Source organism: Pogoniulus pusillus, chromosome 27 (genome assembly GCF_015220805.1).
Source record: "Pogoniulus pusillus isolate bPogPus1 chromosome 27, bPogPus1.pri, whole genome shotgun sequence".
Taxonomy (NCBI): Eukaryota; Metazoa; Chordata; class Aves; order Piciformes; family Lybiidae; genus Pogoniulus; species Pogoniulus pusillus.
The window spans coordinates 9,556,134-9,580,454 of record NC_087290.1 but is presented as its reverse complement, the minus strand read 5'-3'; the positions used below and the strand labels follow the sequence as shown (position 1 = coordinate 9,580,454).

The 24,321-nt window shown below is 50.7% G+C and overlaps 2 protein-coding genes across 3 annotated transcripts; both read right to left on the bottom strand.

The window, feature by feature from the left end:
* Positions 1-1,671: 1,671 nt before the first annotated feature.
* GUSB (glucuronidase beta) lies at positions 1,672-14,142 on the bottom strand. Of its 2 annotated transcripts, XM_064165795.1 has the most exons (12): positions 13,914-14,142; positions 11,806-11,991; positions 11,185-11,366; positions 10,525-10,667; positions 9,840-10,027; positions 8,268-8,420; positions 7,350-7,528; positions 6,821-6,967; positions 5,651-5,735; positions 3,926-4,102; positions 3,039-3,174; positions 1,672-1,894 (listed from the first exon to the last, which is right to left on the bottom strand). In XM_064165795.1, exons 1-12 carry the CDS (start codon positions 14,136-14,138, stop codon positions 1,737-1,739), a joined length of 1,959 nt encoding a protein of 652 aa, XP_064021865.1. In that variant the 5' UTR covers positions 14,139-14,142; the 3' UTR covers positions 1,672-1,736. The 2 variants fall into 2 exon arrangements, with proteins under 2 accessions (XP_064021865.1, XP_064021867.1); XM_064165797.1 differs by lacking the exon at positions 1,672-1,894 and having other exon boundaries at positions 3,081-3,344.
* A 518-nt stretch (positions 14,143-14,660) lies between these two features.
* On the bottom strand, positions 14,661-22,941 carry LOC135187257 (argininosuccinate lyase). Its single transcript, XM_064165827.1, has 17 exons — positions 22,862-22,941; positions 22,694-22,754; positions 20,958-21,152; positions 20,472-20,555; positions 20,079-20,135; positions 19,743-19,840; positions 19,060-19,137; positions 18,692-18,769; positions 18,217-18,269; positions 17,718-17,780; positions 17,398-17,512; positions 16,684-16,768; positions 16,471-16,530; positions 16,141-16,224; positions 15,803-15,883; positions 15,450-15,556; positions 14,661-14,890 (listed from the first exon to the last, which is right to left on the bottom strand). The coding sequence occupies exons 2-17, from the start codon at positions 22,703-22,705 to the stop codon at positions 14,740-14,742; spliced, it is 1,401 nt and encodes a 466-aa protein (XP_064021897.1). The 5' UTR covers positions 22,706-22,754; positions 22,862-22,941; the 3' UTR covers positions 14,661-14,739.
* Between the last annotated feature and the right edge of the window lie 1,380 nt (positions 22,942-24,321).

Genomic DNA, 24,321 nt, shown 5'->3' with positions numbered 1-24,321 from the left:
TGCACTGAGCTTTCAGCACAAGCAGGAGCTACACCTGGAGTGTGTGCTTAACAGGCGAGGGGATATTTAAACCTGGCATCTCTCTGTGGGACTGAATGGAAGCCATCACTTTTTCTTCTGCAACCACAAGCCCTGTGTCCTCTCATAGTGGTTTTCTGAGTTAATGTCCAGTCTTTGTCTGTATTTTAATGTTGGTGTATCATGGCTGTTGAAATAGGAAAGAAAATTACTTTAAAATAATTATATCTAGAGACCGAGAAGCTGAAGTGACTTTTGAACACTGGTAGTGGGTTTAAATATGGTATTCCCTCTTCTGCCATGGTATGTTTGAGTAAGTGGATAGACTTTTATATTCTGGGGCTTTAATTGCATAGGAAATCTGTAGACCTAACAGTAGAAGGAATGTTGATAGTATGCTGCTGCTTTTCCCTTAAAAACTCAAGAAAACTTGTTTGGAAGTCTGAAGTCTGTGTGTGTGGTGGTGTGAAGATCTGTTGGTTTTCAATGTACCACACCTGGCCACCACACAACACAAGAGGAGGTGTTTTGGTCACTGAGATGCTAGCAGTGGAGCCAGCTGAGGAAGTAGTAGTAACAGCAACAGTTTGACACAGTATCTGTGAATCAGAATTGTGCAAGTACCTAATTGTGCAGCTTCCAACGTTCAGTGGGCAGCCTCCAGCATTGTCATTCTGCTAGGGGTGGTGCTGCTCTTGGGACAGCATCTTGAGATGTTGCAAAAAGTTGGCAGACTAAGTCTTCTGAGCTCTTCTCTGAGCATTGGCATAACCCTTCACAGGCTAAAGCCTGGGCCATAGAGCTCTCTAAGACTGGTGTGGAGCCTGAAAGACTTCTACGTTACATTAGCATCTGAAGTAGCATGTGCACATCAGCTTCAACATCATCTTACACTGGAATGCTTCAGGCCAGCACCTCAAAGGTTTAGGACAAATCTAACCTCTAGACTATAGATCCATAGAGTTACAAAGTTGTTCAGGTTGGGAGGAACGTTTCAAGGTCACCTAGTGCATAGTGAGAGTTTAATATGAAGGAAGCCCTTCCCTGCTGGAAGGTAAAATTATCTAATAGCAGTTCTGGCACTGTGAGTCAAATAGTTTTGAAGTTCAGGTGATGTAGTACCTGCAGATCTGTATGCTGCTGTAGTATGGATTCTCTGCTGCACTAGAGTGTGTTTGGGCTCCTCACAGCAGTGTAGTCCATAGCTTTCCTCAGTGCTGTGAAGTGTGAAGCTCTCAGCCAGCCCATACCTTCTGTCCAGCAAGAGAAGCTGTATAAACTCTGCTCTTCAGTAACCCTGCAGACCCCTTGCTGTGAGTAGTGGCACTGTTAGTGGACTGTAACTGGAAAACCTCATTTGCATTGGTGGAATGTAATGCTCATGTAGAGTAACAGATTTGTTTTGTAACTCTTCAGCTTTTTTTATCATGTAGGTGGTTTTTTTTTTTGCCATGAATAGATACCTCAGTCAGGGTCTCTTAACTTCAGCTCTTTGAAACTCTGAATATTCATTTTACTACCTGGAAGCAGGAAAGCTACAGATGTGGCTGAGCACAGGGAAATGAGCACTTCTGGATCTGCTTTGTGTGGTAGGAACCACTTCAGGTGAACCAGAAATCGCCTTAGACTTGCAAGATTTGAGTCAGGCACAAATATTACTGAAAGAAACCTTTAATGAACAAGTTCAGCACAGTATCCAGCCACTGCCACTTCTGAGTTCATTTCAGAAAGAGGGCATGGGATGTGATTACAGGAGGCAGACAGCTTGATTCATTTGCAATCCTCCAGTATCTTTCTCTCAGAACAAATGCAGCTGCTTTGGGCTGTCGCTGGCGGGTAAATATTCCTTTCTTGTTCCCCAAGACACGTGTGGTCCCTGTAGAGAAGTCATGAAATAAAGCAAGTATATATAAAGGTCATTTATATGCCCCACTGTGAACTGTTAGGATGTGTGTGTTTGGTGGAAGAGACCTATGCACTTTCTTTGACACATAGTCAGGTACATTGAGGAAGCTGGCATCATCATGGCAAGATAAACTGATGTCACTGAGCAGTACAGATGCATTTAACTCCATTTACAGCTGGGAAGTCCCTGACAGCTAATTCAGGTGTGCCCATTAACTTACTCACTGTTGTATTTACAGCAGATAGCCCTCTTGCCATTATCTCCACCTTGGAATGTGATGGTTGAGAATGTTGGTGACTAACCGTGTGACTGTCCTGTCCTTTGGTGGTGTGCAAATCCTTTTTGCCTATTTCATTTTTCATAGGAAGCTGGGAAAGATCACACCAGCATAGAGAGAGTGGAACTGCTTATGTGTTTGTCAACCTGTCCCTGTTTTCTCCATCCTCCTATGAGAAACTGATCCTCTCTACAATGGCTTAGCTTTCTACTCCCTGTGTTGGTGCTGTACAGATTAGTGGTGTTTGTCCGAAATTCAGTGACTGTTCACCAGCCTGACTCTCTGCAGGTGGCATATGAATAACTGGTTTCTTACTAGGTCTCCTGAGTTGTGACAGCTTAATTTCTGCAGATTTAACACCCCATGCTTTGTGAATGCACTTACTTATTAATAGTGGATGGGTGTCAGGACAGACCATTGTCCACCAGTGTGGCATCTGGTCCTCTGTTAGACCTCTACCAAGTTAATAATACTTTAAGGTGCTTTGTCACTAAAGGCAGTTGTAGATGAAATACAGAGCAAGTGAGGCATGTCCCTAACTATGGACTGAAGCTCTGAATTGAGGATGGCCAAGAGATAAAGTAATCTGAGTCTGCTCGTAAGCTTCCCTGGTATTCTACCCTAGGGCACTGACCCATGTGCAGGGTAGCACCTTTGCAGGTGGGACATCTAGGAGCTCCAGCTGGAGAGGCTGGATTAAGTAAAGGCAGGATCTTCCCTCTTGGCTCTTGTCATGCTGTACTTTGTCACAGAAGCCAGCTGTGCTCTGTCTTGGTAAGCAGCAGGCCCTTTTGTCCTGCCCTACAGCCCAGTGTTCTGTTTAGAGTATCAACTTACCTTGGTTGGTCATGAAATCAGCGAAGTTCCATATGAGCTCCCCAATCACATAGTCTTTCCTCTTCTTGTCAAAGACAGAGTGGTACTCTTTTAGCATGGCTTTCTGATACTCTTCACTGAACATCAGAGGTGGATCCTACAGCCAGGAGAAAGAGGTGGCCTTGAGTGAAGGTGACAATGGCAGCAAAGTGCTGCAATGTGCTCACTTCCTATTTACTGGTGACCTGCTTCCTGAGGACAAGTTCACAATGGCTTGGTCTGTTCATTGCCACTGCTCTAACAATGGCTGTTTGACAGCTGGAACTCCTGCAAAGGGGAAACACAGGATACAAACATCATGCCAGGTGTACCTGGGGACTCTGCCTTTGCTTCAGATTGCTGCTTTGTCATGGGGTCTACAGGAGTGCTACCTGCTGCTCTGCAGGACAGCATGCTCTGGAAGCAGTCAATGTCAGGAGAGATGGGGAGCAACCTGGACTAATGGACAGTGTCTCTACCCCTGGCAAGGGGTTGGAAATAGTTCATCTTCAACATCCCTTCCAACTCAGACCATTCCATGATTCTATGCAATCATGAATGTCCACTCTCCAGTGTTGTATCTTTCCCCTCAGTGTTTTATATAAATGCCCACGTGCAGACCTCAGAGTGTTTGGTGCTTTTAGTCAAAGCTAAAAACTTCCCTTCAGGTAGAATCTATTTTCGCTAGTCAGTGGCAAAGCTCATTATTTCAGTGGAGCAGCATGACAGTGCTGGAGCATTCCAGGCACAAACTAATACATCTCAAAACCAGCCAGCCAGGCTTCATGGTACCCACCTCCTCGTTCCGTTTTGCTGACCCTGTAGGAAGGGTCATGTGCTTTTCCATATAGGGCATCCCTAACACTTACACTGTGAAGCCCAGGTACTGAATCTGCTCCATATTCACTCTGGATGATGGGTTTTTGATAGGCTTTATACCAGTTCTCAAATTGTGCTGTGAGTTGTAGTGGAATAACTTCCAGATGGCCTGGGTCATGGTACCAGGAGAAGTAACTATTGACACAGATTACATCCACGTAAGGAGCCTACAGAAGACAAGGTGAGAGTTTTGTCACAGACCTGACAACCTTCACTCATGAAGCTAAATCCTCCTTTTTTATTCATTTCATGCAACTCAGTTTTATTGCATGTAGAAGAAAGTCTTCCCTCCCCCAACAATATTTCTACCAGGAAATAAAGGGATAAACTTAGAAAGCTAATAGGATGTTCATTTGGCATTCTTCTTACAGACTTAGGAAGTCACAGCAAAGAGTTAGACCAAGATCAGAGTTACACAAGATCAGCCCACTTCATCCTCAGGTTTGTTAGTAGTTTTTGAGTTTCCAAGATGCATCCAGCTTGCTGGCACATTTGGATGTACTTTTGTAGTATTGGAAGGTGATTATCAAGTTAGTGGTCAAATATTTTGACTGGCAACTAAATCTGTGCATCAGTGGTGCAATACTAAGACTTTAGAAGCGTTGTGCAAGTTCTATGCCATTTCTACCACTTGAGCAGTATGGTAAAAGGGCCCAAAGCCCACTCGAGATATTAAGTGATGTTGTCTGTAACTTGTTCAATGTTCTCTTAACATGTTTTGTAATAAAAGAAAAAAATTCTAACAGCAGCCTGTGAGATTTGTTCTTTGGCTTTGTTTTGTTGGGCCTCCTCTCAAGCCAGTCAGAACACACTAGTGGGGGTGGGATGTCACAGATTGCCTGCTTGATGAAACCAACATCTAAGAGCTGATCCCTGCAGGGCTCACTCAAATCTGAGGTCACCAGTTGTGTTTTTCTCTGCTGGGGTGGAGAGGTACAGAGCTTTCAGTTACAGGTGGCCATCCCTGCTCACTGCAGGACAGCCTGAAAGAAACATCAAGTGTAATCTGTAGTGCGGATGCGTGGCAGTGTCTTCTACCTCCACCCTCTCCTGCCAGAAGTGTGTGCTGCACAGCAGCAGCAAGTGTTGTAGAGCCATCTAGACAAAACAACTACCCTGGAAACAAATCTCTATTAGAGATCTTAATTCCTGGTGGGGCCAGTGTAAGGCACAGCCACCCAAGGATTCTGCCTTCTGGTTATTTATACAGCTCCAGGACTTTAATTATGAATCTGGAAGAGCTTGTAGATTATTCACCGTTAACAGGCATCTGCCAAAGAAGATCTCAAGCTGTTTAAAGCAGGAATTAAAGCTTCATTCCTTTAGACTTCCTCAAGGGCTGTTAGCATTTTAAAGAGGTTTAAGCTTTGGTTTAATTGCAAGTGAAAATCCTGAGCGTTAGTGCACACAATCAATGGAAGAGCAAAGAGTGGCAGTGTTGATGGAATCCATGGCTCTTCCTGCATGCTGCACTCAAGACAAAACTCCTGTCTTACAGATACATATTTTTTTCAGCTGGACTACTACAGGATAAAGTGCTTTGTACCAGTGACAAAGTGGAAGTTTTCTTCTGCCTCTCTCTCTCTTAAATATCTCCAGTAAACTTGAGATGCATGTGTGTGGGGAAAAAGGACTCCAAAACAAATATCAAGAGGACATTAAATGTATGGATTAAAAAAATACATATATAAGTCTAGGAACTGAAATAAACTTACACCACGATCGAGGGCATAATTCACATCTGTCACAAAGGTTACTGGTCTGGAGGGATCAAGAGCTTTAGTGTGAGCTATCACTGTCCTGTTTGAAAACAGTAAAACAAGAGTTCAGCAACAGCGTGGAGAAGCACAGCCTTGTTTCCCTGAGCTCTCTGTCCTTCCAGATCTCTCCCTCCCCAGATATTTGAGCTGGTTTTCATCTAGCAGAGTATTTTCAATTAAATACTGCAGGATACTTAAGGATCAGCTGCTATGAAGTGCCAGTTCCGTAAGAGTATCATGGCAAAGTGACTGTCACAAAGATGTTTGCTGCCCCACCTGGAAAAAGAGCAGGGTGGAAGTACAGCAAACAGAGCCATGGTAATTTGGCTGCTGGTGACAGCAGCTTAGAAGTTGCACAAGGAAGACTGGGTTTGAAGGCAACAATATGTGAAGGGTGATGGAAAATTCCTGAACAGCTCTTGGAATGTGTTCATGCAAAAGCACAAAGCCCTAGACAGTAAGCAGAGCACTCAAAGGTTGTCTGCTGTTGAGGAAACCCTGAAAAGGGGAGACAAGACAGAGAATGGGAAGGTCAAGCTCTGTGGCTACCTCAGCTTTGCAGGAGGATGGTGGCTCCTCCTAAGGATTAAAACTTCAGTTACCACTTAATGCACCTACAGCTACTAGGGACATTAGAGAGATGACTCCTGGCTACCCAAAGCTTAAATCTCTTTAAAAATAAAACCAAGGGGTCTGCAGGGGCTCGAAGCAGTGGCTTTGAGGTGGGATGTCACAATCCTCTGCAGAGCAAATAGGAAGAACCTTGGTTCAGAATTAAAGGCCAATTATTTTACAGCTTTGCTGCAGCTCTCAAAGAATGTAGCACTCATCTTCAGCTGGTAACAAGGAATGTCCTGTTCCCATCAGGTCTGCTTTTGCATGACCTTTAGGTCAAGAGGAGATGCTCAGACCAAATGGGCTCCTTGTAGTTCTGCAGAACCACACTGGTTCAGAAACAATAGGTTGAGACTGTTATGTGGTTCTGACCATCAGTTCAACACTGGTGGCAGTTACACTTTTAGTCTGCATCTCTGGGTACTGTTTCAGGGTTCACTTCTCCGTGCCATCCCAAAGGAAGAAGATCTGCCACGCCTGAAGCCTCAGCTCTCTGTACAGCACACTTACTTAAAGTAAAAAGCTGCTGGGGGCAGGTGCGATGCTGGCTCGTTGGCTACTGACCACATCACAACTGATGGCCTGTTCTTATCCCTGCGGATCAGCTCCTCCATCACAACCAGATGATGCTGCAAGGACTTGTTCCCAAAGCTCTCGCTTAAAGACAAAAAGAAGCAAGACCTGGTGAGGTGAGGGTATAGAACCCACCTCCTTTGCCTTTCCTTGTGAAAACTCCAGCCTGTGAGCTGTGTAAGCACAGCTTACACCAAAGATGGCTTCTGCCCTATTTCCTCAAAGCCTGCTGCACGGTTCGGGCTGATGACTCGAGCCAGGCCAAGTGACATGATGGCCATGTGGCAGAACACCCTCTGGTTGCCCAACCTCACCGGGCACATGTGGCGCAATGGCCTGATTTCTAAAGAGAGCAAAGTACTGCCATTATCAGGGCAGCAGGCACCGAGGGATGGGAGGGGGATGCCTCCGAAGCGGCTCAAGGGAGGAACACAGAAACACGGGGGAGGGTCGCATTTTTGCTTACGGCATTTTGATCCCCACTCCCGGGCACTCATCGATCACCACAATGCCATAGGCATCGCACAGGTCCATGATCTCCTCGGCGTAGGGGTAGTGGCTGGTGCGGAAGGAGTTTGCTCCCAGCCAGCGCAGCAGGTTGAAGTCCTTTGCAATCAGAGCCCAGTCGAGGCCTTTGCCACGGATCTGGGAGGGGGACAAAGAGATCGCAGCCTGTCACGCTGCGGGGCTGTGGCCTCTCCTCATCCGTTAGATGGGCATGGCTCCCCTGCTCAGACCCAGGCCGTTTCCATGCACCACCTCTCCCCGCACCGTTTGCCTTTCTGCGGGGCACTGCCACGTTCAGCCCCTGGGTGTCGGGAGAAGCTGAGGGGTAGCGGTTGCAGCCACGTCCTCAGCACTGCTGCTGGCTGCCGTTCGGATGTGAGGTGACCACCTTTACCAGGTGTTCCTCATGAGGCGGACAGGAGAAAACAGGATGAAGGACCTTGTACCGGTGAGGACCTCCCTCGGGGCAAGCCGAGGCCGGCAGCACGGTGAGGGAGCGGCGCACCGGATCAGCGCGGTAAGAGGGCGGACGGGGCTGTGGCGCCGCCCTGTGGCCGCGCCGCGCCTCGCAGCCTACCCCGACTCCGATCTCCGCGCCGCTGTTCCCGACGTTTCCCTGAGTGGGAAACCATGGCTAGGGGGTGGTTTAACTCCTCTGCCAACATACTAAGAGGCCTGAGAGAGATGTTACGCCTGTGGCAAGGACTAGCAATGTGTTCGCTCAATGGCGGCAGAAGTAGAGCCCAGCCCACCTGGCAGCTCCCAGCCTTGGAGCAGGGTGTGAGGACAGTGCCGCTTTGCGCGCAGAGGCGAGTGCAGGTGCTGCAGCACAGCGTCAGCTGGCATTAGGTGCCCCTGCCACGGGTGCCACACTTACATCTGCGTCTTCGTGCTTGTTGACACCGTGGAAATAGAAGGGCCTGCCGTTGATGAGGAACTGCGTGCTGGTGACGTGCACGGTGCGGATGCCGACCGGGAGCGTGTACACATCCTCCAGCAGCGCCCCGTCCACCTGCGCCTGCATCTTCACCTGCGTTTCCAAACGGGAGAGGCAAGTGACACGATAGGCTTTGGGGGACGCCCTGTCCTCCCTTCCGCTTTGTAAGGCCGATCCTGACCACCCATCCACCGCCCAGCCCTGCCTCAGAACGCAGCCTGCTCCTCACTGCTGCTCCGGCTGCTTCTCGTGGTCCCAGTGTACCGCCCCAGGGGAGGGAGCAATGTTTGACTACACAGGAAATGGAAATCCCGGCTGGGGAACTTGAAGGATGAAGAATGAAGCCTGGATGACCCTTTTGTGGATTGTTCACCCCAAAAGCTTCAGTTTCTTTTCCTCTCACTTATCCAGGCCATGTTGTATCCCCAGGAAGGTAGTGGTTCACCTCTTCTGCCCTGCACCTTGACACCAGACAATGATTGAAATGTCATCTCCTCACAAGAGATACAAAGCTGAGCCCCTGGAAACTCACAACAGCTTGTCTGCCCTATTTTCTACATCTTAATGCCACTGCTCATCCTTAACTCTCACAGAGTCTTCTGGCCTTGTGCTGTTGAAGCTGAACTCTTGTCTTACAGAGTAGGAAGAAAGCTCATGGCAAAGCACATGGAAGAGAATCAGAGAAACAACCAGATTGGAAGAGCCCTCCAAGATCATCCAGTCCAACCTAACACCCAGCCCTATCCAATCAACTAGACCATGGCACTAAGTTCCCCATCCAGTCTTTTCTTGAACACTTCCAAGGATGGCCTCTTCCACCCTGGGCAGCCAATTCCAATGCCAATCACTCTCTCTGGGAAGAACTTCCTCCTAATATCCATCCTATACCTCTCCTGGCACAACTTGAGACTGTGTCCCCTTGTTCTGTTGCTGGTTGCCTGGGAGAGGAGACCAACCCCACCTGGCTACAACCTCCCTTCAGGTAGTTGTAGACAGCAATGAGGTCACCCCTGAGCCTCCTCTTCTCCAGGCTAAACAACCCCAGCTCCTCAGCCTCTCGTCACAGGGCTGTGCTCCAGGCCCCTCACCATCTTCATCATCTCAACATCTCTCTTGAATTGAGGGGCGCAGAACTGGCCACAGTACTCGAGGTGTGGCCTGACCGGTACTGAGCACAGGAGGTTAACAGCCTGCTCCTCAGAGACTCTATTCTCTGCTTTCATGATACCTTCTCCCTTTTACTGCCTCAAACAGTCCTTCTGCAATGGATGGCTTGGGCTCTAAAAAGCACGTGTACACTCTGGATGCCTCTCTTCTCACCAGCAGACCTTTCAGTTCAGCATCCAGGAAGCTGGCAAAGTTCAATTTGATTAGTATGTAATTAGCAATGCCACGTGAACAGGACCCGTGGGAGAAGAGGAGTGCAGAAGATGGGCCATATGGCAGCTCTTAACACTGTTACACAGTCAGGGGGAGCACACACAGGAAGGAAGAAAGAAAAGTCACTGTTACCTCCAAGGAGTAGCGGTATCCGGGGTTCTCATGCATCAGATAAGGCCACCAAAGATTTGGATTGAGGACTTTCAGCTCTCCAGTTGGCCCATCACCTGTAGCAACCACTTTCCCCTCTTGGTCACATAAACTCAGGGACAAGGAATAGAATCTGCTGCCAACAACCGACACCTGATACTGCACCAGCGCTGGTTCGAATGAAACAAAAGACAGAGACTGCCATGAAAGGAAAACCACAGGCATTAAATCATGGAGAGTTTTCAAGTAAAGCAGCATTAAAAGATGAGGGAGATGTAGAACAACAAGAGAGTATGAATGGAATCTATGAAGCATGACCCTACTGGTCTTGAGGCCCTGAAATTTCCAGCAAGATTTGTGCACCACACGACCCTATTACTTAGAGAATCCTGCTTTACCTTGCAGGAAGAGTGTCCCTACTGAGAAACTCCACTTTGAGGAACACCTGATCACCCTTTAACAGAGCTCTTGCAAGTAGTTATTTCTTTTTCTTACTGCTTCTGAGCTCTTTGCCTTATTCTTGCAGCTGCAAACCTGTGCTGTAGACCAGAAAAGGTTCAAGAGAACGCCACCATGAAACAAATTCAAACAGACTTTTTTTTCCTCTGCTGCACTTTTCATCTCCATTTGGAGCCCAAGGCAGCTGCTGTAATTATTCTGGACCTACCAACACTCTCTGATGAAGTAGTTGTCACAGTAATATCATCTATGTAGACAGAAGGAGTGGTGTACAGCACAACTGGGCGGTGGATTCCAGCATAATTAAAGAAATCAAACCTGATGTCCTGTACAAAATAGTTCTTGGGATACCTGAGTGAGCAAGACAGGAGAAATGGCTACGTTATGGTTCACTACACAAGAACTGAAGGCAGCATATGGATGCTGGCAATGGAAAGGTCATGTAATAAGAGATGCTAGCAGGTAAAACAGCCTTTACAACAGGATGGATCTAGCTTCCAGTACTGCTGCTGCACTGAAGGGGACTGCTAGTTAATAAACATCTAACCCACTGAATAGGCTTGATCCTTCAGGGTAGATGGGACTTGCAGCTTCCAGATGAATTCAAGCTTCTCAAACCAGCCATTGATTCAATTTAGCAAACCACTTAATCTCAGTCCCCAGTATACAAAACAGATGCAGTAACTCAGTGCAGATTCCTCACCACTGCCAAAGCTTAACCTCTTCCCTGCCCAGCTGATGAATTTCAGCAGACACAATCCCATGTTTTTGTAAATTGCTTGGAGGGTCTTACGAGCAGGCAGCTGAATAAATTCCCACTCCCTCAGCCCCAGAACAAGCTCAGTAGTACAGCACTTCAGCAGCTCACCTTGCTTTGTCACTCATGTATTGAATTGAGCCTGGAGGCAGAGTGTAGGGTGTCAGAGTGTTGTTGAGTGCCACGGTGATGCGGCAGGGGCTCCCTGGGCTGCCCTGGACAATGCTGCTTATGTCTGCTTCAAAAGGGAGGTGGCCCCCTTCGTGCTCCACAACTTGTACTCCATTGACCCACTGCAAGAGAAGACACCCATGAGCCAAAGAAGCAAGATTATCAGGTGAGCACAGCAGGGAGAAGCAAAGGAGCCCAGCAAGAGACACTTGGCCTTCCCAGTAACACTGAAGCTTGTTCTAAGCTCTTACTCCTTGAGTGATCAGCCTAGCAGCCCTTCCTTTGTGGGGAGCTAGGTCTGGGTCAAGTGTCCCTGGCAGACACTGTTCTGGGTAGATCCTATAGCAAGGAAATATTTTAGTTACTGGTTCTGACATTGGAAGATCAGAGAGGAATCATCTGGGAAGCACTGCCACATTCTTGACTGGCAGAAAACAGGCAAGAGTTAAGCAAACAACAGACTGTAAATCCAGACAGAGGTGTGTGTGCTGAAGAAGTCAGGGGAGCAGATTTCAGTGCAGCAGTTTTGGAAACACACAGACACCTTCCCACGCAACATACCACAATGGAGTAGTAATGGGCACTGCCGAAGCGCAGCACCACCCTGGTGTGGTCGTCTTGCAGCCAGCGCAGGGGGAGCAGCACCTCCTTCTCGTACCAAACCCAGCCAATGTAGTTCTCCAGGCTGGGGTCTTGAGTGATATCGTTGAAGCTGGCAGGCACAGGCATGTCAATCACAGGACCAGTCTGGCAGGAATGGTACAGAAAGGAAGGGAACAGATCGTTTATCAAACAGACATTTTGCTGTCTTGGCTGCCCAAACTCTGCTGCTGGAGGTGTCCCCTTCCACTGATAGAATCATAGAATCAACCAGGTTGGAAGAGACCTCCAAGATCATCCAGTCCAACCTATCACCCAGCCCTATCCAATCAACTAGACCATGGCACTAAGTGCCTCATCCAGTCTTTTCTTGAAGACCCCCAGGGACGGTGCCTCCACCACCTCCCTGGGCAGCCCATTCCAATGGGAAATCACTCTCTCTGTGAAGAACTTCTTCCTAATATCCATCCTATACCTACCTTACAAAGCCTTACAAAGTCTTTGCCAAGGGAAAGCACTTGGGAAATCCTGTTTAGGAACTGGCATGGTTTATCACAACTCCTATACAAGTCCTGTGTAATATCAGGCCCAGGGATCTGCCTGTTCCTACAGCATGAAGCTGCCCCTATCCTTTTCTCCTCCTGATTTTATTAATGGTTCTGGTATTGCAGAATCAGAAAAATGAGAAGTAAAAATTAAATTCCTAGATTGTTGTTTCAGCCTGGGACTTGCCACAAAGGGCAGTTTCTCCTGTATGGCTGTAGCTGTTTGGTGAGCAATGCTGGTGGTGGGGTTTCAGGGAACTGGAGCAGGGTGCTGCTTGTCAGGCTGAAAGCAGCAGTAGAAAGGTGGCAAGAGACACTGATATTTTGGGCCAGCTCTCCCAAGAAAGGTCTGTGGAGATTGTCTGGGATGAGTCCATCCATTTCTCACTCCCTGAAATCCACATAAATGCTGTAGGATTACAACAGAGTCAACTTGCTTCTGATGTAATGATTTCAGGCAGACAGTGCCATAACCCATTGAACAGTGGGCAACTGGATGCTGTTGCAAAAGCAAGTTGTTCATTTTTAGCACCTGCTGTGCTCGTGGTGTTGCACAAACGAGCTTCCCCTTTCCTAAGGAAGCCCTTCCATGGAGATCTGGTCACACAGGGGCTGAGCATCATGTGCATGGCTGAGTCAGCACTGAACTGTACCAGCACTGCAGAGAAACTCAGCACCCTTATGAGACATCAGAAAATTCCAGCAGGAAAATCCCGATTTTATAGTATCTGATAGAGGATAACCTTTGACTGGGGTGGCCATAGGTGCCTGTCTCCTTCAAAGAGATTCTCTGATGCCTTAGCTCTCCTTTGCAGGGAATCCAAGATTCCTCTCCTCTGGCAGTCTCTACACAAATCTTCTAGCAGAGTTGTGACCTTCAGCTCACCTCCTTCCACAACTGGCACAAAACAGGGCAAAGGGCTCAGACAGAAGCAATGAAGGACAGGTAAATTTTATGCACAGAACACCTAATTTCTTTCTTTAAGGCAACGGTGTCGATTTCATAATGTATGTCAGTTAGCCCCACTTGGCTACTTTGGAATAAGTAATTCCAAATACCGAAAAAGCAATTCCAAAGTGCCTTTTCCAGGCCTGTTTGTTTGCTGTGTGCTGCTGGCACAGCTGAATGTTGTGCAAAGCCAGACTGGGGTTCGGAGCGCAGGGACAGCTGATGGGGGCTGGAGTTCATTCAGACGCTTCCTGCCTTCCGCGCAGGGATAACGGGAGAAGCAAGGCAAGCGGAGAAGCGGGATAATCGGAGATGTCGCTTCCTTGGGTGCTCGGTAGGAAGAAAACCCCCCGCAGACAGCCCTCTGCACAGCGACAGCCATCGAACGCGAGGCGGGGGGCAAAGAGCAGCCGCTCCGCCAGCCGGCTGGGGAAGGACGGGGCGAAGCGGCGCTGCGAGGAAAGGAAGCCTGGCTCATAGCTAGGGCCCTTCCCGGGAGGACAGCACCCTGCTGCCGCCTCGCCTCGGGGAACGGGCAGCCCCTTCCCGCACCCCCGCTCTCGACCTCTCGGTACCTGCCGGAGCGGCTGCCGGTACCAGCGCTGCACGAAGCCGGCGTCCCTGCGCGGCGAGAAGTCGGCGCGGAAGCTCCAGAGGCCGCCGAGCTCCTTCCGCTCCCGGGAAGGGGTGTCCCGGGGATACAGCATGCCGCCCGGCGGGGCCGCCGCCCGCCCCAGCGCCAGCAGCAGCAGCAGCAGGAGGCAGCCGCTCCGCACCACGCCTCCGTCTGCCGCCGCCATCTTGGCTGTGGGCAGCGCCGGGCGGCGGGAGGCGGCGGCGGGAGGCGGCGGCGGGGGACGGGCGGCGGGACAGGTCCCGCCCCGCCGCCCCGAGGCTGGAGCGGAGCAGGAGCGGCGCAGGAGCGGCATTCCCGCTCTTCTGCGGGAGCCTCCAGCCGGAGCTGGCCGTACCTGGTGTAGAAAGCTCCTGGACTGTGGCCAGGGCTGCTGCGTTTGCCTCTTTGTTTGCTTGCTTCTGACTCATTTTGTGCCACTGGTGGAGCAGGAGGGCAGGGAGCTGTTGGGACCGAGGCCCAGATGGCTTCTGGGGACGGGCAGGAGGATGATGCCTGCATTAGAAAACCCCCTGTGGCCTCATACGGGAGGCTCGGTACCAGTGCCTCTTCAGAGCTGCCTCAGCAACGGCACAAGCCAGGGGAAAGAACATGGCGGGGAGCAGGAGGCGGCAAAGCCATCAGGCCGCCATTTGCCACAGGGCAGGCGCTTCAGTGAACAACAGACACCCCGCAACAGGCACCCCGCAACAGACACCCCAGTGTTTATTGACTCCAGATCAGTGCGACAGGCACAATGCTGCATCCACGGGATCTCTCCCCACACTCTAAGCTTGCTCCTTCAGCCTCTTCAGTATCTCCCTCAGCTGCTCAATCTGGGTGGACACGCTGCTCTTGGCAGTGCCCCCCATGGCTGTGTACTGCTCCACGCTGTTGACAACGTTGAAGACCTGGGAGACGTCGCTGCCGATCAGGGGGCTGGGGAGGCACAGAGAAGAGAGGTCAGTGGGGAGAGCTGGGGGCTGCAGGCTGGCTTGACATGCTCACTGCCTGCAGAGGTGGGGAGGGAGTGGAGATGGAGCCTTCCTCTGCCGAGGGGAAAGAAGAAAGCCTCATCTCCCAGGGGAGAAGGAGGAAGTTCAGAGCCAAAGCCAAAAGGCTGGTGGCTGCGTGTGAGGACTTTCTTCCAGTCCCTCCCATCAGCTGCTGCCCCTGCTCCCTGGGACTGAATGGTGCTGGATCATAGAACCATAGAATGTCAGGGGCTGGAAGGGACCTCAAAAGCTTATCCAGTCCAACCTCCCAGAGAGGGAGACTCCACAGCCCCCCTGGGCAGCCTGTTCCAGTGTTCTGTCACCCTCCTCCCTGATGCTGTCCTCCTGCAGTGTTTCCATCAGCAGAACTGAGATCCAGGCCAGGAGGATTTGGGGATGCTGTCTGGCTTAGGCATTCTGGGGAAGGGCACCATAAGGAGGCCCATACAAAGGGAAGCTGATAGCCAGGTGTGGAGGAACTCATGGCAAACAGTGACACAGACCTGATGCTCTTCAGGTCATCCAGGCTGAGAGTGTTGATGGGGATGCCTTTAGTCTCGGCGAGGTGGACGGCCTTGCCAGAGGCAACGTGGGCTTGTCTGAATGGCATCTGCAGGGAGAAGCAGAGGCCACAGTCAGGGAGCAGGCAACTGGGGTGTTATTCAGAGGACAAATGGAGGTGCTCCCTCGTCTGGCTGGCTCGTGTTCATTTAGGGGAGTGTCATGTGAATCCAGGTTTGTTGACCCAGACTGATCATCACCTGGGGGCAGAAGAGAAGGCCTCATCTCAGGCCCTCGCTGAGCAGCATTTTGCATCCAAAGAAACCACAGCTCCAAGTGCCCCTGTGACACTTACTCCTTTACGAACCAAGTAGAGTGCCAGGTCAGTAGCAAGCATCTCAGGGCTCAGTGCCTTCTCCATGTTCTCCTTGTTGATCTGCAGAAAGGAGGGTCAGAGCAAGACATTATCATCTGGGCCTCCTTAGGGACATGTTAGTGTCACAGTGCAGGGACTCATCTGGAAGGGCTCTGACTCTAAAAGGACCCTTTGATACCCTCAGCAGCTTACAGTGGGAGCCCCAGTGAGCTGTATGGGAGAGCTACATCCTAAGATCAGTCTAAAGATCTTTCAATTGTATTACTCACAGAACACCCACCCCAACCTTGTTCATCAGGGAGAGGCTGACACCTCACCTGGAGAGTAGAAATCACTCCAGTGGCAACCTGGAGCACAGAATTCAGAGTGTCCACAACATCAAAGACAGCCTCCTTATCCTCCTATGTAAGAAGAGGGATGGACATTGCTGTTAAATAAACCTGCTGCAGCACCAGACCCAGCAAGCAGAGCAGCCCAGCCAGCAGAGCAGGTATGTGATCCCAGGGCTCCTGCTCTGGATGGGGGTCAGTAGCAGGACAAAGTAGGGGCAAGTTGCCAATGCAGTGGCCAGACTGCTCAAGAGCAGATCATTCTGTCTGCTCAGAGGGCTGGTGTTAAAACTAACATCTCTTTTGTATCCCTTTTACCTGCAGATCCTTGTTGTAGGTGCTTGGCAGTCCTTTGAGAACCATGAGAATAGCAGCCAACTGCAGAGAGACACAGGTGAGGCTGTTACTTCCAGGAAGAGAAGGACATTGCCCCAGAAGGAGTTCACATTCTCTACACAGAGGCAAGCAGGAACGTCCTTCACCCCTGTGTGAGCCATTTCCCCACCCCACTTCAGTCTTTGGCAGGCTCACCCGTCCAAACACTCGTCCAGCCTTGCTACGGATCAGCTCCAGGCTGTCAGGGTTCTTCTTCTGAGGCATCAGGCTGCTGCCAGTGCTGGGATAAAGTGTGGAGTATAAGGTGAACAGGACCCCTGCCCCTGCAGGTTCAGGTCATGCAGCCTACTGGCCCAGCATTCCAAAAGCAACACAGAGGTTCCCTTTCCCCAGACACCTTCCTAGGGTGTAGGGAAGCAGTGTACTGAATGTGCTGAGTTTCTCCCCTTTCCCACAGCTAAGCCTTTGGGTTTGCAGTCCTGTCTGGAGCTACCATGCAAGGAGGCTTCCCCTCAAACCCCTCCAGAGCTGGGGATCAGCAGCCAGGCTAAGTGTTGCTGTGGCCTCAGAGAGGGAGGGCTGTGACTGTGCCACCCTGAGAGACAGGAAATCAGTTCTGACTGCAGTCCTAGCTGCTCCAGGAAGGGCTTTGGCAGGCATTGCCAGCAGAGGGGGAAGTGCCCTCTGCCAGCAGTTGCTGGGGAGGAGTGTCTGCTGAATGCAGCTCGGTTTTGTTGCTGGAATCTGAACTTACTCATTGGTGCTGAGGAACATTCATCCTAAGGCTGCTTTCTGCCAGCCTTTTAATGCTGTGTCATGCAGCAGGGAGCCCCCAGCCACTGCCTCATGCTCTCAGGAGGACATAGCTTAGGAAGTGCAAAGGGAAGGGCTCTTTACCCAGAGTCCTACCTATAAGCATCTGAGAGGGTCACAAATCCAAACTCGCTGGTGCTGTAGATGATGAGATCTTCAGCCATCTTGCTAAGGTGGATCATCAGCAGGGTGGCCACAGAGAGAAATTCCACTGCAGGAAATCAGGAGGTGGAGAAGGTGCTTCTTTTTGCCTGACAACCCAGCAAGCTTTGGCCATATTTAAATAGGAGCAAACAGATTTTCTATATAATTACTTCCTAGTGGGGGATTTCAATGCACTTATTAAAGGAGGTCACCTGTAAAGATCTCAGCTGCCTGCTTGGAACAGTGGTGGGAAGTGTTGGAGTTGTACTTACCCACAAAGTCTCTCTCGCTAACAGCATCCATGCTGTTCAGGCTCATGGAAACAAAGTCCAGCTCTGTAAGGAAGAGGATGGACAGAAGAGGTCAGGCTTGGCATGTCTTGAGTTTAAAAGCAAGAGTGGACCAGCACAAATGTGACTGTGACCACTTGAGTAGCTCCAGGAAGCAAACAAGCTGAGTGGGAACTTTATTAACCCCCGGCAGGCAGTGTACAGCAGAGCTGGTTCTGGTTTTGCTTCCACCATTCCAGCACCTGCTGTCTTGCTCCAGTGTAAAACTTTCTGGCTTAAAGGGTCCTTAGGAGCTACCTCCCACCCCAGACACTGAGCGTCAGCTCATACTCCTCTTTAGTTGGTTGCTTTTTTACCCTCCATCCTCATGTAAGGTGTTGGCAACACATCCAAAATGACACCAGGACAATGTACCAATGCTTCCCTCCCTCTTAGATGTTCCCAGGACATCTCTGCCCCTCAGTCACAGGAAGACATTTACCACTGCGCAGCAGCTCCCTGTCAATTTCCAGTGGGTTGCCAGCCAGAGCACCACTGCCAGGGAGAAAGAAACAGAAGTCATGCATGACATCCTGCACACCCCAACCAAACTGAGCTCTAGCAGGCAGCATCGACTCCTCTCTGAACACTTCTCTCCTCCACTTCATTTTGGTGTCACACAGCATGGCCTGAGACTCGGCAAACAGCTCTGGAATAAACCAGAAGTTCTCTTCTAAAGTTTTCCTTCACGAAGGCTTTGTAGTTCTTAGTTGAAGAGGGGAGAAGAACAGTGCCTCCATGCTGAGAATCATCTCTTTGCAACAGTTTCCTCACTGGTGAGGGAAGCAAGGCTTGCACCCTTGCACTCCGCAGTGTAAGGTACACGAATGCCACTGGTTCAGGGCATGCGAAGATCTGCCTTGACCAGCTCACAGAGGAAAAAAAGGCCCAAGGACCACAGAGAAAGGAAACTTTACCTTCCCAAAGGCAAGACATTGATCCTCCTCTTCACTTCTCCCAGACGCTCAGAGTCCCGGGTCAGAGCAACGGCATGGCTAGGAGGGGACATGAGACAGGAAGCACCTCGAGTCAGAAAAGGTCACACAGCTGAAGAGCTGGGAGTGGCCAAAGGTACAGGGAGTCAGCATCACAGGCCACTCACTGCTTGCCTCCTGGCTTGGACACTCCACACAAGGAGTCCCAGTTCCAGATTGCAAGGTTGGCTCTGCTTTCTCACCACCCACAGGTGCCCCCTCAGAGGATGATGCACTTGTAGGCTCAAGTGAGCAGGGCTCCAAGAGTGGAGAAGGCTTCCTCCAAACAAGGGTGAAAGGTGGTTGGTTACCTGAGCAAGAACTGGCTCCATCTGATGGGCTGAGCTTTCTGCAGGTGGGTGTAGCCAGGCAGGATAACATCAATTTCTCTGCACGGGAGAGGAGAGCAAGAGGTGAGCAGCAGTTATCAGGATGCAGGGCAGTGGCAGATACCCTCCAGGGTTTTGTGGCAAGGTGGTGAAGAGAATTTCTTCAGCCTGTGTAGTGCTGAAGCTGGCCTCTCTCTTGCTGTCCCTGTCCATTTTTGACCTAAGTGTGTTGGGTTTAGATCTCCTGATCTTCCAGTGTGGTGTGGCTGCCCTAAGCCTCCCTAGAAAATTCCCTGGTGCACTAAACCCTTTGTATCAGGCAGATTTCCCCAGTGCCCAACTGGTTTGGAGTGTGGTGTGTGAGGAGCCGAGCTTTTCTCATATGTAGCAACTTGAAACATATTCAGATGAATTTGGTCCCTTCCAAAGCCTTGTGTGCATCTCCAACCTCAAGTCCTTTACTAGGATGCATTGGGGGAAGAGGAAGGTCTCTGTGATATGAACTGTGAGGGAAGAGGATCTTTCCCTGTGCTACCACACACTGTCTGGCTGTAACTTCCTCCACAGGAGCCCCTGCAGCTGCCCTGATGGTGTCAGTCAAAGAGCAAGCCTGGGAGGCTCCTGCCCCAGCCGGGACAAGACCATGGATTTGGGAAAGGACTCACATGGCAGCACGTTCCACCAGGGTCTTAATGAGCTGCAGGAGGTGAGTGGAGATGATAGAGAGGGAATTCTTCATGAAGAGCTTCAGGTCAGTCACAACCTGCGTGAGATTGGCCACAGTCAGTCACAGCAGAATGTGACAGATTTGGTGACTGCAAAGGAAAGCCTCCTTGTGCTGTGTGATGGGGAGGGGCAGCTCCTCTCCTCATGGGGTCGTCTTGACATGCTGATGTCGCTATGTCTGGCTCCCCAGGAGGAGAGAGAGCCAAAGGCAACAGCCTGCTCTGAGGTCTCCTGAAGTGAGGTTTGGCAGGAGTCACCACCAGCTCTGGACTCACCTGATCATTCCTGCTTCTGCCAGTGTGCAGCTTTCCAGCTACATCTCCAATCAGCTCCTGGGGACAAGAGGAGGATTTCTCTCAGTGCCTCTGCACTCTAAGCAGGAGCCTCCACAGGAGCAGACCTCCTCCCTGCCCAGAAGGGACTCAGCTCTGGCACCCTGTGAGTAGCCATGGGGTCTCTTCTGGGGAAGGGCAGGTTTGGGTTCAGTGCTTGCACACTGCCTCTTCCAGCAAAGGCGTCTTGGAGAGACTCGAGTGTGCACCTGGGGCTTCAGTGCCACGAGGGGCAGAGGAATTTCCCAGTGGGACAGAGACACAGGCACCTGCATGTCCTGTCAGGCAGCTCTAGCTACAGAGGAACGGGAGCAAGAGGTTAGAGAGGAGCCAAACCTTTAGTCTGCGTTCGTTGGCGGTGTGGATGTCCTCATCACTTTGGGTCACCACAAAGACTCCTTTAGACCACTCCTCAGAGATCTACAAATGCCAGCAGAAACACAGTCAGCCACTACTGTTCCCCTGCTGCACGTGGGGGTGTCAGTGTCCCCAGCAAAGACCAACCCCAGTGGAAACCAAAATGTCCCAGGTGAGCTCTGGCATTCCTGTTCTTTCAGGCTCTATCCTGAGGTTCTCTACTGGGCTCAGTGAGATCCATCTTTCCACCCAGGATGGTTCTGCAGTTCAATTTGGGCAATACATGTCTGTGGGCAGGCCAGCATTGCCATTCAGAAAGCACTTAAGCACCTGCCTAGCGCTAAGGAATTGGTCACGAGGACACTTACAGATGTTTTTTAGGACAGCAGCGCAGGGAGGCTACTACAGATGTTGTCACTTATGCGACCATTCAGTTCAGCATGTGAGTGTGAAGGAAATAAATACCTTTTCCAGGCCACTCAGGATCTTCTCCAGCTCAGCTTTAGATAGGATCCCAGCCTTCTCCAAGGCTTTGGCATAAGCCATGCTGCCCTGGATATCAACTTCAGACAGTCGCTGATCATAGCTAATGGAAGCATTGAGAATCTCCATGACTGGATCTGTGCTTCCACTGAATCTTCCTCCCCAAAGTTTATTCCCCTGAGAGATAGGAAGAAGCAAATTAAAGAGACCTCATAACTTCAGCTTAGGTGCTGTGCAGTATCCAGCTTAGAGGCTGTGATCAGCTATATCATTACAGTGTAGTAGCACTGAGCAGGTGGCTCCTGAACATCAGTACCTTTGGCAGGTAGTTGAAGAGGTAGAGAGCATGTCCCCATGACCAGAATTTAGCCCCTGAGCTGTGAGGTCTGTCTCAGGAGTCCTCTGAGGTACTTTACCTCTGCAGGACTCTGCAAGGACTCCTTGCACATATGGTGCAAGACCAGCATGGATTTGTATTTTGAAGAGCTTACCACTTACCCAAGATTTCAAAAGCAACTCTCCCATGGTAGCAGGCACAAAAAGGATATTGGAGGGCATTTAAAGGAAGAACCTAAATACAACTTCCATGGCAGAGTGGGTATTTAGTCACCCATTTGCGATGTGAAGGTGGTGGAACAGGATGCCCAGGGAGGCGGTGGAGGCCCCGTTCCTGGAGATACACAAGGTCAGGTTTGATGGGATTCTGAGCAACCTGATCCAGTTGGGGATGTCCCTGCTTACTGCAGGGAGAGTTGGACTAGCTGACCTCTAGAGGTCCTTTCTAACCAACGCATTCTGCGAGCCCAAGTCCCTTCTCCTGCTGTAGACTCTTAACTACCATGGACAGCAAGAACTTGGCCGGACAGCTGTAAGGTGATCTGCCAGTCTGGGCTGTATCAGCCAGACAAAGCGCTGCTGAGTAACCTTACAAACTTCTTCCTAGCGACTGTCTCCATGTCTGTGTCAATCCCTGCCGAGACAACAGATCTCAGCCTGAGGACAGCAGGAGGGAGGCTGCAGAGGCAAGGGTGCAGGCATGTGCTGCCTGGGGTCTTAAAAGGCAGCTTCGTCAAAAGGATGAGGAAATAGGTGGGAATTTTGACTGAAAAAGAAAAGCTGATAGAGGTCTTCAGCATGCATCTGGTGCCCACATGAGCACGGCAAAGAGGATGCTAAATTAATGGCCAGTAGCAGAAGCTAAGTGCTTGAGGGAAGCAGGGCTATCTAGGTATAACTCTGCGGGTTTCCATCAAAGCAAGAAGTGGGTCAGCAGAAACATTGCAACAGGTACATTTGCAATCAAGAAATCAAAACTGAAAGATTGACATTAGCTAGCCCCAGGAGCCTGGCTGGAGAGGTGGCCAGAACGATCTGACAGCTGAGGGACACTTCTGTGACCCAGAGCAGAGGCAGTGAGGGTTGATAGTAGCCACCTGGAAGGCAGAAAGCATGACTTGCCAAGCCAGCGATCACATCTATCTAATAGGCACAGAAACTGAAAACGCAGCTTTTGTGCAGAGAAGTGTTTACAGAGGCTGCTGTAAGGCACCTCCTGGTAAATGCAGCAGGAACGGACTGCACTGTTGTCGTCCCTCCCAGGTAAGACCCCGAGGCAGCCACAGGCTGCCCGGCCGGAAAATCAGAGGTTAACTGGGCTGAGCTGCGCCTGCCAGAGCACCCCGAGACCACCCTGCCGGGGAAGCAAAGTTCACCCTCACCTCGGCTGCCATTTCCGACGGTTTCCTTCGTGTGCGCAGCGATCCCTGCAACCGGTACAACCTGTGGAACGGCGAGGTCAGCCTCGGCTCTGCCCGGCTGCCTGGCCCAGCCCCGCCCGGGGTCCCCGCTGCTCGTCCGGCCCCTCCGGGAGCCGCGGCCCCTCTCACCGGCAGCGCAGCCCCGACTGTGCTCCGTGCGCCCCTCGCTGCTCCGGCCTCGCCGCCCCGCTTTTACACGCCTCGGAGCGGGGCTCCTCCCGCCGGGGCGGAGTGTCCCCGGGGCTGGCCCCGCGGCTGGCTTCCCGTACCAGGCGCTGGCCCGCGGGGTTCCTGCTCTGCCGGAGGGGGTTGTGCCACAGCGGCGAGGTTTTGCCTCTCTGCAACGCCGGACGGCTTTAAGGGGGTTGAGGCAACGCGTCCCAGTTTTCTTGTCCTCTTGTGGGCGTTTCTGTCCCTTAGCCAGCCCTGTTGAGGCACTCGGTGCCATGGTCTGGTTGACTGGATAGGGCTGAGAGCTAGGTTGGACTGGGTAATCTTGGAGGTCTCTTCCAACCTGTTTGATTCTATGATTCTATGATAATTCAGGCACCTAGTCCAGATGTCTTTCCTCTGTTCTTCTCTGTCCCGGTATTCATCTTCTTCCCGAGTTGAAGTTGAGGACACAGCAGTGTCCAGAGTAGTATCCAAGCTACAGATCCTTCTGTCTGTCCAGAGCTCCCTGGGCTAAGGGGCAAGGCTTTGAAAACCCAGATCACAACGAGTCATTGTAGGGTGATGGCGAAAGTCCGAAGACACTGTGGACCACAGGCACTCCTGCAATGCCTCTGAAGCTTCAGAGACCTCCACAGGTCCCTCCCAGTCCGAATTATTTCACAATTGTAAGAAAGGGGTAGTGAGTGGAAAGTGCCAGTGCTGATTTGTAGTAGGAGCCCGAGATGTGATAGCTGCTGGGATGTCCCTTTTCCTTTCAGTTGGATAGGGCCTTGTGTCACTCAGCGCCGGCCATGAGCAGTGCTGCTGGGAGCAAGAGAAAATCTGTGTAGCTGAGGCCTCTGAAGTTAGGGAGCAGGGGCTAGAAAATACAAACTGGGAAAAAGCAGGATAAAAGCTTATGAAGGAAAAAGAGCTGTGAGCTGGGCAGATGAGGAGTTATCCTTTCTTCTGACTGTAGGTGAGGGGCAATACTGTCATCACTTGCTCCTTTTGCCTTTCAGCTCGGTGTGCCTAAGTGATTTCCTGGCCACAGCTAACCCATATGGAGAGCGAGACACAAGTGCCAAAAGAGAAACAGCAGGAAGAAAGAGAGCAAACACAAAGGAGTTTTATGAGGTATGATTGAAAGGTGCTGTTCTTTAAGTGCCAGGAGAACAGCTCAGGTTTAGGGCCAGAACAAGAAGACTGACAGTTGAAGAAAGGGAAGGTTTCTGTTGCTGGCTCCTCTCACAGAATCACAGAAACATTCCAGCTGGAAAAGACCCCCAGGATCACCAAGTCCCACATACTTAAAGCACAAATGCTGCAAAGGTAGGACGAAGGTATTGTGAGTCTCCTGGGCTGCTTTGTTAACTGGGGGAGATTTAGCTGGGGACAGTTCGCGCTCAGTGCTGCAGCTCTTAACCTAAACGCGG

What these genes read in the sequence shown, in the direction of transcription:
- GUSB (XM_064165795.1), bottom strand. Translation starts at nt 14,138, where the DNA reads ATGGCGGCGGCAGACGGAGGCGTGGTGCGGAGCGGCTGCCTCCTGCTG. An exon ending in CCCATTACTACTCCATTGTG is followed by an intron (nt 11,367 to 11,805) that starts GTATGTTGCGTG and finishes CTTCTCTTGCAG; the next exon opens with TGGGTCAATGGAGTACAAGT. An exon ending in ACAAGCACGAAGACGCAGAT is followed by an intron (nt 7,529 to 8,267) that starts GTAAGTGTGGCA and finishes TCCCCCTCCCAG; the next exon opens with ATCCGTGGCAAAGGCCTCGA.
- LOC135187257 (XM_064165827.1), bottom strand. An exon ending in CAGGGAGCTGCTGCGCAGTG is followed by an intron (nt 17,781 to 18,216) that starts GTAAATGTCTTC and finishes TCTTCCTTACAG; the next exon opens with AGCTGGACTTTGTTTCCATG. An exon ending in ACCCTCTCAGATGCTTATAG is followed by an intron (nt 16,769 to 17,397) that starts GTAGGACTCTGG and finishes ACTTTATCCCAG; the next exon opens with CACTGGCAGCAGCCTGATGC.